The sequence below is a fragment of the Carassius carassius genome, chromosome 1 (genome assembly GCF_963082965.1).
Source record: "Carassius carassius chromosome 1, fCarCar2.1, whole genome shotgun sequence".
Lineage (NCBI taxonomy): Eukaryota > Metazoa > Chordata > Actinopteri > Cypriniformes > Cyprinidae > Carassius > Carassius carassius.
The window spans coordinates 8296081-8311105 of record NC_081755.1 but is presented as its reverse complement, the minus strand read 5'-3'; the positions used below and the strand labels follow the sequence as shown (position 1 = coordinate 8311105).

Sequence of the window (15025 nt, the reverse complement as noted above, 5' to 3'; positions counted from 1 at the left end):
TAACATTTGTTTCTCTGGATAATGTTATATGAAGCACCATTACTTCAAAGGAGTTATACTTGAAGCCTGCTGTCTGAGAAATTCTGAAAACGTTGTTATAAATTGAAGCAACACCTTCCCCTTTGCCTTTTAGATGCGGCTAATGTTTATAACAGTAATCTTGGGGGGTGGACTCATTTAAAATAATGTAATCATCAGGTTTTAGCCAGGTTTCTGTCAAACAGAGCACATCTAGATTATGATCAGTGATTATATTATTTACAAAAAGTGTTTTCGTAGAAAGGGATCTGATATTCAATAAGAATAACCCACTCTTCAAACACACAACATAGTTCCAACATAGACATAGTATTAGAGCAAAGACAACGCTGTACTATTAAAACATCAGTAATTAATTTACCCTTGTGGAGAGCCGAGATCTGTCTCCTCCAGGCTGTGTGTGGTGCATCTATCTGAATGGAGGCGGGGTAAAGTGATTAGGTTTCGCTGAGTGCTTGAGTATCCAATAGCGTTATGAAGTTTTACTGAAAAGCTCTTTGTAAAGTTATCACTGGTTAAATATTTGTAAAAACCGTCTGTCTTAAAATAATAATAATAACAATAACAAATTATTAAATAATAATAATAACAAATTATAATAGAGATATGAAGTTTGAATAATTTTTCACAGCACACCTGACTGGGCTAGACATAGGCGTTGTGCCCATTTAAAGTGAGGGGGCACGTCCCTCAGATCTTTAAGCCAAGTGGATTTTGAATGCAGCTTCCAAAAGACAAAAAAATGCTGATTAATATTATTAAATACAATTTGAATACAATCACACCAGTGTGATTAGATAGTTCAGTGTGACATATCATCAGCTGCTAAATTCAAATCTGCGTTCGCTGGCTGGCGCTGAGCCAGAGACAGATGCATTTGTAAAGCTCTGCATCTTAACCAATCACACACGATGATGTTGAGTTTTTGAATGCAATGACCAATCAGAAGTGTTCAGATGAGTCATTGCTAAAATGCAGATGTTTTCTTAATTCGCTCACTGACTGAATAACTCTTTCTGGTGAATTCTCTCACCAGAAACAACAAAGTGCAAATATGTGTACAAATCTGTAAGATTAATTTCACAGTGAAAACAGCTTCAGTGATTTTAATGGGGGGTTTTGAGAGTGCTCAAACTACACTGTCAGTGAAAATGTTCTTTGATAATGTTTTTACTCACATTAACTTGCAATGTTAAATTCACATTAATTATAAACTCAGTCATATTAAAAATATTTTATGGCATGACATCCATATCTGTTAATGAATTAAACAGGCAGGTTTTTTTAATGCATATTATATTATTAGCTTACTTTGAACATCGCCCACTATAGATCATGACCTATAAAGGTGAGAATTAAGATATTTTATGATAATTCAGTTTGAAAAAAAAAGTAAATTGTGCCCCCTCAAAAATAACGAGTGCATGACGCCCGAAAGAGACAATCTTTTTATTAAATATATTTAATATACAAATATATCTATGTACTATTAATATATATTTTTTTAACAAATATGTAGTGTGGGGGGGGGGGGGGTCGTGGAACTTTTGCTATGTTTTTGGGGGGCCTACCTCTCTGAAGTTTTGGAAGCTCTGGTCTAGAGTAAACATTTTATTTTATATTTTATTCTTGTATTTTTATTGTTAACATTTATTTCATTTTTTCATACCTATATTTAGGGGCCAAGCACCTCTAGTATCAGTTAACATGATTTTCTTCTTTTTACACCGCAAGTCTATGGCAGCCTGTGGGAAGAACTGCTTGTGGGAAAGTTGTGAAATCTGCCACACTGATAGAGTCTCAACATTAACCACAGCAAGTTTGGAGTCTCTAACTCCACCTTTCTAGCGCCACCATCTCTGAATCCTTGGCTCATGCAGAGTCGAATGAACCCCAAAATTCTATTTTTAATTGTTCGTAAAATCTAATTCTGATTCTCATCAAAATTACCTCAGATCATCTTCAGACCATGCTGGCAAAAAGTTATGGAATTCAAGTTGATTCATCTCTCCTTTCTCGAATAACGCACAAAGGAATTCTATGAAAAGCACGTAAAAATGGATGTGAGACTATATCTTCACAACAGTTTGTGTGTTATAATAAACATGACCCGAGACTACCTGAAGTGTTTTGGCGCAGATCCCCCTAGTGGTCAGGAGATATTAAAAATGCATATTTTTGCTCATAACTTCTGAATGGTTTGGCCAAAAATCACAAAACAGGCCTCTTTAGATTAGGTGCATCATGCCGAGTCAAACCATATATTATAATATTGTGATGGGACTGGTGTTGATTGATTGCTAGCATCATGCTGAGAACATAGATACAAATTCTGCCATAATTGGCTGAACTTCCTGTCATCCATTTTGACTCATGTTGAAAACCTACATTTTCTAACTCCTCCTAGAACGTTAGTCCAATTTTCACCAATTTTGAATCAAATCATCTTCAGACCCTGCTGGCAAAAAGTTAAGGATTTTGTGTCGATATACAAAATGGTATCAACACAAGCATCAAAGAATTTGCTGGTTAAGATGCCAAAATGCATCTGAGGCTGTATCTCTGCGAAGCTTTGACGTATTTGCACCAAACTTTGTATGTGCCATTGTGACCTCACACTGACCACGCCACATCAATTTGGTAACGGCGCCACCTATTAGTCAAGAGTAATAAACCATTGATTTATTATTATGACATTTACAAAAATGCTAATAACTTTTGATTGCATTAGCCTATTGCAATGAGACTGGTCTCAAAATATACCTTGGCTTATGCCGACAACAGACATAATAATGTTTCCTTAGCAAATTCGAACTGTCTGTCGGTAATTTTAATGAATGCTGTAAACCTAGTTTTTCCAAATCCTCCTCAAACCTAGGGAGGATTTTCACCAAAATCAAGTCATATTATCTTCCGACTGTGCTGACAAAATGTTATGGATTTTGTACAGCGCTGCTACAAAATTTAGGCATGGTGCCAACATTACTCTAAGACTTTATGTCTTTAAAGCTTTGACATAATGACAACACATTTTTTGTGTGCCATTGTCACCTCACACAGAACCTGTTGGTCAAAAGTGATAAGCCATTTATATTATATTACTAGTGGTTGTATTTATTATTTTTCAGCCATTTCAATTACAGTCATCCTAAAATAGCTTTTATTGCTCATTACTCATTTGGTCTGATACTCCATGCCATGCTTAGTTCCTCAATTTGCCTCTTCAGTGCTTAGCCCCACAATTGCTGCTTGCAGCTATATTTATGTATATTTTACTCTGTGCTGTATTCTTTAATAATTGCACTGTCCATTTCACTTCTGGATATATATTTTCTATATAATTGTGTATGTGATGAAAATTTCTGTATCCTGTTTACGTACACTCTTTTGCACCTTAGCATATTTTTATGCATGTATATGTTTACAGAATGCAGTGTACATTCTGTGTATAATGTACATTGTATAGTGCATATATGGTACATTGTACAGTGTAGTGTATAGTATACATTCCGTGTATAGTGTTTAATCTGTAGTGCTAGCTGTATGTATGTACATATTGCATATAATGTGTAGGGTTAACAGTAAGTTTGTCTAATAGAACACTGTGTGTACTGACCATATGTATGTGTATATTGCACACTTTCACCTGTTGAAGTCTGTTTGTTATATGTTAACTGTTTCTGCCATTTCTGGAGCAAGCTCCCAAGAATTTCCCTCACCAAAGCACATGTGCTGTGCCAGCCTTGGTGTTGCTGTGTCCCATAAGAGCATTATGCATATACAAGGACTGCCAAGAGTTTCAGAAGCTCTGAGCAGCTCCTGTCTGCTTTGGAGGCCAGCAGAAAGGGAAGGATGGCAAGCAGAGGTTGGTCAAGTGGATAGTCAATTACATTTATATTTATGTATTTAACAGACACTTTTATCCAAAGCGACTTACAGTGCACATTCAAGCTATATATATATTTTTTAACCAGTATGTGTTTTCCTTTGGAACTGAACACACAACCTTTCGCGCCACTATCGTAATGCTCTATCACTGAGCCACAGGAACAGTCAATAGTGCAATGGCAACAATAGTTGATACCATTGCCTTGGCATACCAAGGGTGAGATCCCACTCCACTCTGAGTGTTGCCTCCTCCTGCGCACTGGTGCAGTGCCTCTCTAGCAGACATCTGTCGAGTTGTGGGCTGGGCATTCACAACACCTTCGCAAGGTTTTACAACCCCCGTTACACAGGGATGTGAGCGTTCTTCTTCTCTCAGTAGAGATTTCCTGTTGCCATACCCTGGTTGAGAATCCTCCAGCACCCCTGGCAGTCAGAATTGGTGGAGCAGTCTGATGCGAGTCCAAGTACTGGTAATAGCATGCCGGAATCTCGACCAGCCCCTGTACTTGGCTAGGTGCCCATATGGCTTGATTCCCTACTGGTAATCCCACATGTGTATTCTTACATGGTAAGTTTTGAATGGAGACATTATGTCCCCATTCCACAACCTTGAACTATTCGCTTTTGCTGGGACACGTTCTCGGCTCCTCAGTGTAAAACCTAATGAGTGGATGCACGCTGTCACCTTATATACCCGTAGGCACGAGGAGTGGCTCAGTATGCAAAATGCACAAGCCAATTCTTATTGGAGTTTTCTCTTAAACTCAGAGATGATTGGCCTCCCAAATGAGACCCTATATGTCATTTGACATAATGTCTCTGTTCCCTTTATCAGGAAATGAGGGAGAAGCCTCTCGCTGCAACCTGCGGTGGACATCCAACCCGGCCCACATCCAAGTGTGACGTCAGAAGCCATTAGGCCGGCACGCCCATGCCCAAATTGGACACATTCTCATTAACGAAGAAGCATCGAGAAGAGAAGACAAGAAGACGAAGGTAACTGCGAAACAAAATGCACAAAACACGCGGTTTTATAACAGTATAACCACTGTTCAACATTATACGAATGAGTTGTATGAGAATGAAATGTTACCTGTTGAAAGCAGCTCTAATTACTTTAATAATAGTTTATGAGGTCAGTGCAGTGCGACTGATCACTTGACTAGCATGCCTGCTCCGCAATTAGCGCGAAAGTCCGCGATATGTAATAAATTGTCAAAATATGGATGTAATTCGAATGAATAAGATTTGATGATTTTGTTTTAGATCTATGAATTATCTTCAACTTCCATATTTGGTCATAACTCTCCTGTGATGTCTCTTAACTGAGTTGTGTGTTACATTGGCTGAGTGTATTTCGTATCGGCAAGTTAACGTTAACTAACGTTAAGGGTAGATATGAAAATTATATTATTTCAGTGCTTATGTGTGACGTTACATTCTGTAAATCTTATTCTGCTTCTAGAGAATTTGAGAATTGATTGTCACTCTGTCAGTTGTAACTGCATATTGAAAAATTTGAAGTTGTTAAGTCATTGCTATGTAAATAATCTACGTTCAGTCATTGCTATGTAAGTGTATTGGTTATGTAAATAAGCAATACACGTTTAGATAATGTAATGTGATGATAAACTGTTGTAATATGCATAAGTTTTATTAATGATTCATTGTAAATACAGTGACAGCAAGCCAGCCATCACATCAGCAGTCTTTTAACTATATTATACTTCTTCTTTCAGGAGTACTACAATTTTGAAAGCAAGTGATTGTTTGTCATGTCGGTAAGTAAAAATAAACTTTGGGGTTTGTATCCTAATCAAGTTTGTGTACTGTTAACTGTCAGGCCAAAGGTTTGTCTGAAATGGAATTAACAATTTAACGATAGCTAGGTTAAGTCTGATCACTTATCACTTACAACCCTTGCAAAGTAACTTGATAGAGCAACTGAATCATTTCACTACATCTTACTTGATAACTGTGCGTGTTGCAAATGATCTGTGTATTATTCTATCTATTCTAGATTAATGGAAAGATCACATAATTACTGTCATTGCCATGTTTTACAGCATCCTACACATTTTCAGTTCAAGCCTGATGCAGATCAATACTGCCTGCATGGGGGGTTCGAATGTCCATGCTGCAGTTTTATGACTAAAGAGAAATTCTCATTTTCTATTCATCTTGAGAACCATATAAGTCATGCAGTGAAGCATGGAGGTATGGTGGAGCATTTCTCTAGATATTGATACATTTTTGCGGTTTTAAATCACAAATATGTCTGTATAATCTAAATATGTTCTTGCATCTCAAAACAAAGACAAACAAGATGAGCTGTAGTTTCTTGAAGTAGAAACACTGAAGTAGGGCAGGTCTTTTATGGCAAAAAACTAAAATCTTGATTTTTCCTGTTCAGAATTATTGACCGATTTGATTTCTTTAAATGTTTAACTAGTCAACGTAAAAATCACATAGCCCTACACTGAAGCCCTACAATGTTGTTACGTTTATTTATCTATTTCTGTGTTTTGTTAAACTTACTGTGTACACTCTGCACTGTTGATAACATAGTTGCTATAATTTTGCAGGTTACTTCATCTCAAAATGCAACAAACTATGCAGGACCACAGCCCATTTTCACTGTCTGTACTGCAGCCAGACAGTAATACGGAAGGAACAATTCATAAGCCATGTCTCCAAATGCTCTAAGACAGAAGTATTTTCAGCACCTACCCTATCTCCAGCTCTTTCTGTAGCTGCATGCCCGACACCCTGTCCCCCAGCTACATTAGTTACCAAGGCTCCAGTCTCTACCCCCCTTTCCTCTGATCTTGGCTTTGTACCATTCCCACCCCCACAAATACAAAGAAAGAGAAAGATGTCTTTAGTTTCTAACTCCCTTACCTCTGATCCTGGCTCCTTTGCACCACCCCCACCAAAAATTGAAAAGAAGACAAACACAGTCATGTGTCCTCATTGTGGACTGTTACTTAACAGACGTAATGTAAGGCTACACATTCTGAGACGACATACACCAATAAAAACGGATATTAGCGCTCTGAACCACCTTACATCACAGTGTGTGGATTATAGAAATGGTGTCTATGCAGTAGCAAAAGCATTTTCAGCACCCAACACTCCAATACACATAATCAGAAAGACGTGGGGCTCAGAACAAAGAACAGCATGTGAACTTGATATCTGCAGAATTAATAAAGAATTTGCAGAAAGATCAAACATCCGTTCCTATGAGTGCCATCACCTTCGATCACTTGCATACTGCCCACCCGCCGGAAGGGAGATTTCCTTACTGACAAAGCAAGGTTTACAGGCCATGGTTGATGATAGGTGGTTTGGAAAGGACAAGAAGGAGAAATGTTTGGCACGCCAGAGAGAGGCAATTGACGCAGGAGTCCCTCTCTCCTGCCTAGTGACCGTTTGTGGGCCCAGCCATAAAAAATACATTTCTGTGTTCGAGCCCACCATTTCCTACTACAGCAGGCTTGGTCGAGTCATGGTTTCCTATGATGCCAAAACAATTTCTTGGCATTGTCCTTGTGCTAAACCAAGGCAGTCATGCCTTCACAAAAATGTTGCAAAGTGGCACCTATTTGAAGTGGACAGGGCACTCTTCCGGAAAACCAGAAGTGTGGAGGAGGATAGCATTGCACAACAATTTCCCACCAATGTAGAAGGTTTTGAGGCAGAGGACGGAGCCCAGTACCCACCCGAAGGCCAGAATCTGTCTCGGATGGTTAGGTACATCTTTGATAAAAAGAAACTACCTGCAGTCATCCCCTCAGATGTGTTAAACTCTTGTAATTTTCCTCTGAGCTTCACACCATCTGAAGCCTTTTGCACAGAATGTTCTGAGGTAATTCCACTGAGTGAACCATTGATCATCACATCAAAAGCCAAAATCCTGACGATGACCAGTGTCATAGAAGGTTTGTTATGTTTTATTTAAATTTATCATTAATTTAACATTTAATTCCTTTTTACATGTACTGTTAAGTGTTGATGACCATGATTGTCAGGGTCTCCCTCTCCACTTGTAGGCTTAATAGCATCTCCATGCACTCATTTTAGTGTTTAATGTATTAGGGTTGTACGGTAAATCAGTGACAAAAAAATTGGTAACCTCTTTATTGGCACTTGCTTTTGGTAGGAATATCAATGTACAGGAAACAGTGCTATAGATGTGGCATGGTATATCGATATCAGGAGTGGTGCGATGGTATCTATAATTTTGACGACCACATACTTCTGTCAATACACTTGTGCCATTTTCTGCGCAACAGTCTCCAGGTAAAGAACCTTGTTGTATTGAATTTGTGGTATAAAACAACAACAAAGAATTTTGCATGAATATGTATTGTAAAGTTTACATAATGTGACCTCTATTTGGCAGACTCACCAGGCTGTAGGAAGTGCAATTGAGGTCTTAGAGAGAACCTCGGGTAAAGTCTTTCCTTCAAAAACAAGGATCCTGCATGCCTACTTGAGTTTTGAGGCACTATCCGACCACACCTACACTTTTGCATGCGTAACATGTGGTTACCATCCAGTGTCTGTCGTAATGGACCTTCATAAGAAGGGTGTTTTTAGTATGCCTGGTAAGTCCAAACATTTATTTATTTTTTTACTCGTTTGTTATGTCATGTACATTGCATGTCCAACTTAGGTAAGACTTGTGTTTAGTAAAGTCTTGCTTTTTAGTGAGCAGCATTGAGGAACCACCAGAGGATTTTGATGGAAAGGTGAATGCTGAAGATTTCTGGGAACATGTTTCTCTGGAAATGATCAGCCGTGGCTTGGTTCCAAGTGAGTATGATTCCCTGATACAGCTGGTATGACATATTAGTGTTTGCTTTCTTTACTATGGAATTATGATGGAATATTCTATTAACAATTTCTTATTCAAAGACAATAAGGCAAACCCCTTTGTGGTTCGTCCGAGCTACCATAACTGGGCTCCATGGATTGGTCCTCACACAAGAAGCGGGAATCATCTTCTCAATACAGAATATCAGAAGGTGCATTCTCCTTATAGTGTAAAGGAGGAATCCGAGTTTACCCTCACAGAGGACCGGCTAACAGATGAGCTTCTAAAACTCAAGGTATTTGAGTCATTAAATCATTTACTGTGAGCTATGTCAGTTAATATATGTGTATTACTGAATCATACTATGTGTTAATTATTCAAATATGCTAATGTTCACTATAGATAGAGGCAGTGCGTTCCTTATGTAGGGAGTGTGGCATCGACCCCAAGGGCTCGCGAATGGACTTGGTTGGACGACTGCAGCAAGAAATGAAAAACAGAGCCAGTTACGACAAGGTGTTTTCACAGATCTGGGGAGCATCTGGTATGTTGTGTTGTATAACAGAAAAAACTTTTCACACTTTACAGGCAGTTCTTTGTTTACGGTTCTTTCAAACGGGCCTGTGATTTGTGTTTTCCTTCAACAGGTGGATGGGCTGTGGTCACCTGTCCTTGTGCTGTGGTCTATGGGGTAAAATTTAACATCAGAGCTGAGAGCCCACGGGACTTCACAGACCTTTTGTTTTCAATGAAACATTTTCCAAATATTTCATTGTATGATTTTGCCAGAGGGTTGGCAACACACACTAACATTAGAAAACCCGAAACCTTCCATCCTCATGGGGGCAGGCTGCTAGAGCCTACAGAGGAAAACATTCAGCTTGCAAATTCTGGGCAGATTAAAGTGAACTTACCGTGGCTACTCACAGAAAAGTCAGTGCCAGATGTAAATGGCCACCCTATAACAGGATCATCTGATCATTATGCCCTATATGATCGTTTCCATGAGGCTAATTCTAAGGACGCCAGGGATACCTTGCGTAAGGTGGAACTGGTCCCGGAGTTGTGTGGTTGGCTTAATAGCCAGTGTGCCGAACAGCTCTTCTCTGGAATGAGAAAAAATAACCATTTTCTTAATATGATGACTCCCTCCTCACACATCTTTCTGATGCGGAACATCTTGCATCACCACAACATCTACAAAAACTCCAGAACCATAGAGAACATGAAGACTAGACTGGGCATGGGAGTGGACATAGCGTTAAATTCCAATGGTCAGACAGTGTTGGGTATGTATTCCACCCTCATTATTAAGTCTTAGTGGTAATGATATTATTGTGAATATTATATATTTATATATGTGTCTGTTTTTATTAAGGTGAGGATGTTTGTTTATGTGTGTTTTAGGTGCAGCCATGGCTGTGAATTCTCAATCCTCCTCTGTTGATACTGCAGCATGCAGTCAAATTCCAGGTACGAAGGTGCAGTTATTGTGGTCGGAAGATCAATCATCTTTGATTGTGAATATTATATATTTATTTATGTATTTTTTTATAAGAGTGAGGATGTTTGTTTGTGTTTTAGGTGCGACCATGGCTGTGAATTCTCAATCCTCCTCTTTTGATACTGCGGCAACTGGTGAGTAATGAGGGACTCATTCTGCTTTTCTTTTGTCAAGCTTTTCATTTTGTTTTTCTGTATGACAGAATGCTTATTTTATGGGTTTAAGGGACCCTTACAGTCATTTTCTGTTTTAGTTACAGCAAAGTCAGTGCCCAAGCCATCGTCCCTCGCTGCGCCCAGTCCATCGTCCCTCGCTGCGCCCAGTCCAGCGTCCCTCGCTGCGCCCAGTCCAGCTTCCCTCGGCTTCTCAGGACTGAGTAAACCCTGGGAAAAAGAATTGAATCCTATCCAGGACAAATTGGTAAGCTAATTATTAAAATGTGATATGTGTAGTGGTGCAACGGATCATCATTGATCCGTGATCCGTTTGGATCAATATCTTCGGTTCTGCACAGTTATGGGTGTAACCGATATTTGATCTATGATCTCTACAGGTTACACCCCAGATTGTTCATGTTACCCACTCTATAATTGATGTTAAGAAAGAAAAAAAATCCTCTGGCCTTAATAACTTTAGAAGCTTTTAACAAAGAATGCCATGTATTTTGCTCTTGTACTAATAATAGTCATTTTCAGCTCAACTATGTTCTGGACATGAGACGGCCTGGAGCGGAAATTATTATAAAAGAAGGGCCCATATGTGTTACCCGTGAAGAGTTTTGGAGCCTAGGGCTACAAAGATACATGGATTCCCAGGTGAGTAGTGGGAAGTTTGTTCAAAATAGGAGGGGGGAAAGCCCTGTTTGTATTAGTTTTTTAATGATTACTGATATTTGGAGACAATTAATGATAGTCTTATATTTTATTTGGTTGTTTGTTTGTAGATTGGGAATGCCTGCTTTAAATTGATCCATGAAGCAGCTCAGCAACACGTATGTAACTTCTATATATGTATTATATATACACTAGACCAAAGCCTAAATTCAACATAATTTATCAGTTACTATATTCTTTCATTTTATTGTCTACTCTCAAAGTAGTTATAAACTTTTTACTTAGAAATATATTTACTTTTTTTTTGTACTTTAGGGAAAAGACATATATATAGAGAACATGTACGTAGTTCCTACATGGAAGCGTACACCAAATAATGTGGTTGTCAACTTTCCAGTGAGTATGCAAAAAGTACAATGTGTATGTTGTTCCAAAAATTTAGATCTGCATAATTACAAGACATTTGATTAATGTTAGGAGGATGTTGACATGAAAGACTTGTTGGTGTTTCCGGCATGGACAGACTCAATTGGGCCAGATCACTTCGTTCTCTGTGTAAGGGATTGGTACTGTTCTAAAATATTAGATTGTACATGTGGCGGTTATTGTTAAATCATGTAAATTGAAATTGTGAATTCCATAATTTTTTTTCTAACGACTTGTACAATGTTGTGTATCTTTATCTTTTACCAAATACCACATTATAGGTCATGAAGCCACTCATGAGAAAGATGTTATTTTTAGACTCCCATTACACATTGCATGAGTCTGGATTTGGTGATGCTGATTACAGAGCCATTTTTAGGTTCACAAATGAGGCATACTGTTTGACATGTTCATATAACAATTTATACTTTGGCTATGTTCTTATAGCCTGTACTGATATATTTCGGCTACGTTCTAATAGCCTGTACATACATATTTGGCTACGTTCTTATAGCCTGTACTGATATATTTCGGCTACGTTCTAATAGCCTGTACATACATATTTGGCTACGTTCTAATAGCCTGTACATACATATTTGGCTACGTTCTTATAGCCTGTACTGATATATTTCCGCTACGTTCTTATAGCCTGTACTGATATATTTCGGCTACGTTCTAATAGCCTGTACATACATATTTGGCTACGTTCTAATAGCCTGTACATACATATTTGGCTACGTTCTTATAGCCTGTACTGATATATTTCCGCTACGTTCTTATAGCCTGTACTGATATATTTCGGCTACGTTCTAATAGCCTGTACTGATATATTTCGGCTACGTTCTTATTCTTTTTTTCTATTTTTTGTAGAAATCTTGCACAAAAAATTGATCCTGGGAGCTGGACTGAAAAAACTGGACATGATATTGTGGTGATTAATAAATGCATATTTAGCTACAAATATTATTAATTCCCATAATCTGCATATCATAGATGTCATAATGTAACCGAGATGGTAATGCTTTCATCTATTTGACATGTATGTTACCTTTTTTTGTTGCTTTTTAGGGATTGCCACACCAGATCTGTGGAAATGACTGTGGGGTTTTCATGCTTATGGTAAGGTCAGTTTATTTGGCAAGTCTGTACAAGTTTCTGTCAACATTGTAAATAAAATGTTTTCTGTCTTTTATATTTCAGTATACCCTTTGCATTGTGACAGGTGTGGGGTTTGACTTCGAGGAGGTTAGTTGATTTAAAAAAAAAATGCAAAAGGAAATTTCTCACTTTACATGTTGTCTGAGTGCACACTCTTCATCATGAAGAAAATGGATACATTATGAACTAAAGATTCTCCTCGTCACTGTCACACATCTTTCAGATGGACATGTCTTCCATTCGAAAGTGGTGGTGTCTCATTCTGATGGAGCGCTTCAAAATAGAAGGGTATGACGCCACTAAACAATGTGTATATTCATTTCTGTAACTTTTTCTGGTTTTAATACCTTGTGCTGTTTTTTATTACATTTATGTTTCCATTTGCAGTCTATTGTTCATTTTGTGCCTTGGCTCATTTATTCAAATCGATATAAATCTGTTCACTAGATATGAATAATGACTATCATCCATTTAGCTACATGTAACTTAAGTAAGGTGAATGGGTAATGTTTACCATAGTTTCCTCACTCTGTATGCAGCTGCAACTATATGGTACCATTAGTGATGTAGGACCAGACTCGAGACCAATTTCTGCTTTCTCAGGCTCATTCCTTCAAAGACTCGGTCTTGACTCGGTCTCGGACCACAGTCATAATTTCGGATCGAGTCCTTGAGATTTTTTTTCCAACGCATTTTTTTATGTTCAAATAAATAAACGCACAACACTTAACAGTAATAAATAAATGCAATGTTGACAGGCAATCATCACTCAATGACGGTCTCGTCCCCATCACTAGGTACCATGGTCACAATTGTTTATAGGTATTGTATTAATTTTGGTGAACAAACAGACTGGAAATATCTGTGGTTTAAACAGTTTTAAACCACACCTTCCACTTAATCAGACATTTTGTGTATGCTTTTGCCTATGCAGTGCTTTAGATTTACCTTCTTAATGTTTGAAAGGCATGGTCAGCAGTTTGCCTTCTGGACTGATGAGGCCAGAAGCTTGTTACAAGGAACTCTTCAGCCTGTCTACAGAGTGCCAAGACAGAAAGCTATCTCTGAGAAAGTCCCAGCCCACATTGAAGCTGTCAATGTCCGCACAGCTGAGGAAAAGAAGCTAGTGGACTTTATTGTGAAGTTACAGGGATCTGAGGAACATTTGGTGGTACTTTAACAATGTTCACATTTATTCATCTTTAAAGACTAACTCCTAGTAAAGATTCTCCAAGGGCCAATGTTTTAATTAGTGACTATGCAACTATGCTGCAAATTATTGTATCTTTATCTTAAATGTATTTATTCCTTAAATAATTGTTGTTGTACCATGGTTTGACCCTAGGGTGTACTCAACGGGAAGCCATCTAAGTGGTTACGTAAGGTAACTTCTTCCCGGGTGCCTGTCTACCTCGACAGTGAGGAACAGCAGGACATCTTGTTTTCATATCTGAGAGGATTGCTGGATAGGATACCAACACAATTGAGCGTTAAAGATGAAGTGCAGTTCATCTGTGGTGTTCTTTTTCCAGAGGTATGCTGAACCATGTAATGTGTTTGTGTGTCCTGCTCCTGTGCATATAAAATGTACTGTATAAACTGTATGCTAGCACTACTATATAATGGCTGTTTAATACTGATATTATTGTATATTTATATTAATGTTTTTCATAGGCCATCATAAATGCCCTGACTGTCCTCCGGGATATCTCCTTACAGGAGGCTGAGCAGGTCTTCCTTTCTGGTCCGAATTATCATTGCAGGTCAGAGTAGATTATTAATTATTTTTGCACAATGCCCAGTGCTCCCTTTTGCTACTGATATTTCTGTTAACACAACAGTGACTGTTCTCTGATAACTATTTCAGTGAAGTGGAAGATTTTAACAGACAAATAGACAAACAATTGAGGAAAGAAGGGAGACCATTCAATTGGTGGGTATTGCTCGTTACATTTACACAAATTAGGCGTCAGTAACATTAATATTCTATTTGACTTTCTCTCTACAACTCCCAACGTTCCATAAGTGTTAGATCAGAGAAATATATTTCAGTTGAACATTTTAAACACATTTCTATTTCTTCTCTCTCTCACTCTCACAGAGTTGAAGCCTACAGCCATTCTTGCAGCAACTGAAAGGGGGATCTTTTTGGTGCTTTTGTTGTAGCACAATATTTTGTTCTTCCACAAATAATTTTTTCATATAATATAAATAAATGCATGTATATATAAATAAATTCATTCTTGAATCATTCTCGAGTTTTTCCTTCTTATATCTGGCCATATCATTTAGTGACTGCATATGATGATTGCATCATTATTTTACCTGATAATGAGCAAATTAGTTAAACTTAAG

At 38.1% G+C, this 15025-nt stretch overlaps 1 protein-coding gene across 1 annotated transcript; it reads left to right on the top strand.

Annotated features, from left to right (window-relative positions):
* Positions 1-6802: 6802 nt before the first annotated feature.
* On the top strand, positions 6803-14443 carry LOC132127848 (uncharacterized). The gene is made up of 19 exons (XM_059540062.1): positions 6803-7871; positions 8093-8232; positions 8336-8540; positions 8644-8748; positions 8851-9044; positions 9152-9293; positions 9397-10038; positions 10157-10222; positions 10334-10387; positions 10507-10673; positions 10949-11068; positions 11197-11244; positions 11402-11482; positions 11564-11641; positions 12581-12631; positions 12713-12757; positions 13605-13841; positions 14016-14204; positions 14345-14443. The coding sequence occupies exons 1-19, from the start codon at positions 6803-6805 to the stop codon at positions 14441-14443; spliced, it is 3732 nt and encodes a 1243-aa protein (XP_059396045.1).
* Positions 14444-15025: the final 582 nt, after the last annotated feature.

Coding starts and splice junctions, on each gene's coding strand:
- LOC132127848 (XM_059540062.1), top strand. CDS start 6,803: ATGTCTTTAGTTTCTAACTCCCTTACCTCTGATCCTGGCTCCTTTGCA. Junction 11,069..11,196: donor AAAGATACATGGATTCCCAG/GTGAGTAGTGGG, acceptor GTTTGTTTGTAG/ATTGGGAATGCCTGCTTTAA. Junction 12,632..12,712: donor GTGGGGTTTTCATGCTTATG/GTAAGGTCAGTT, acceptor TTTATATTTCAG/TATACCCTTTGCATTGTGAC.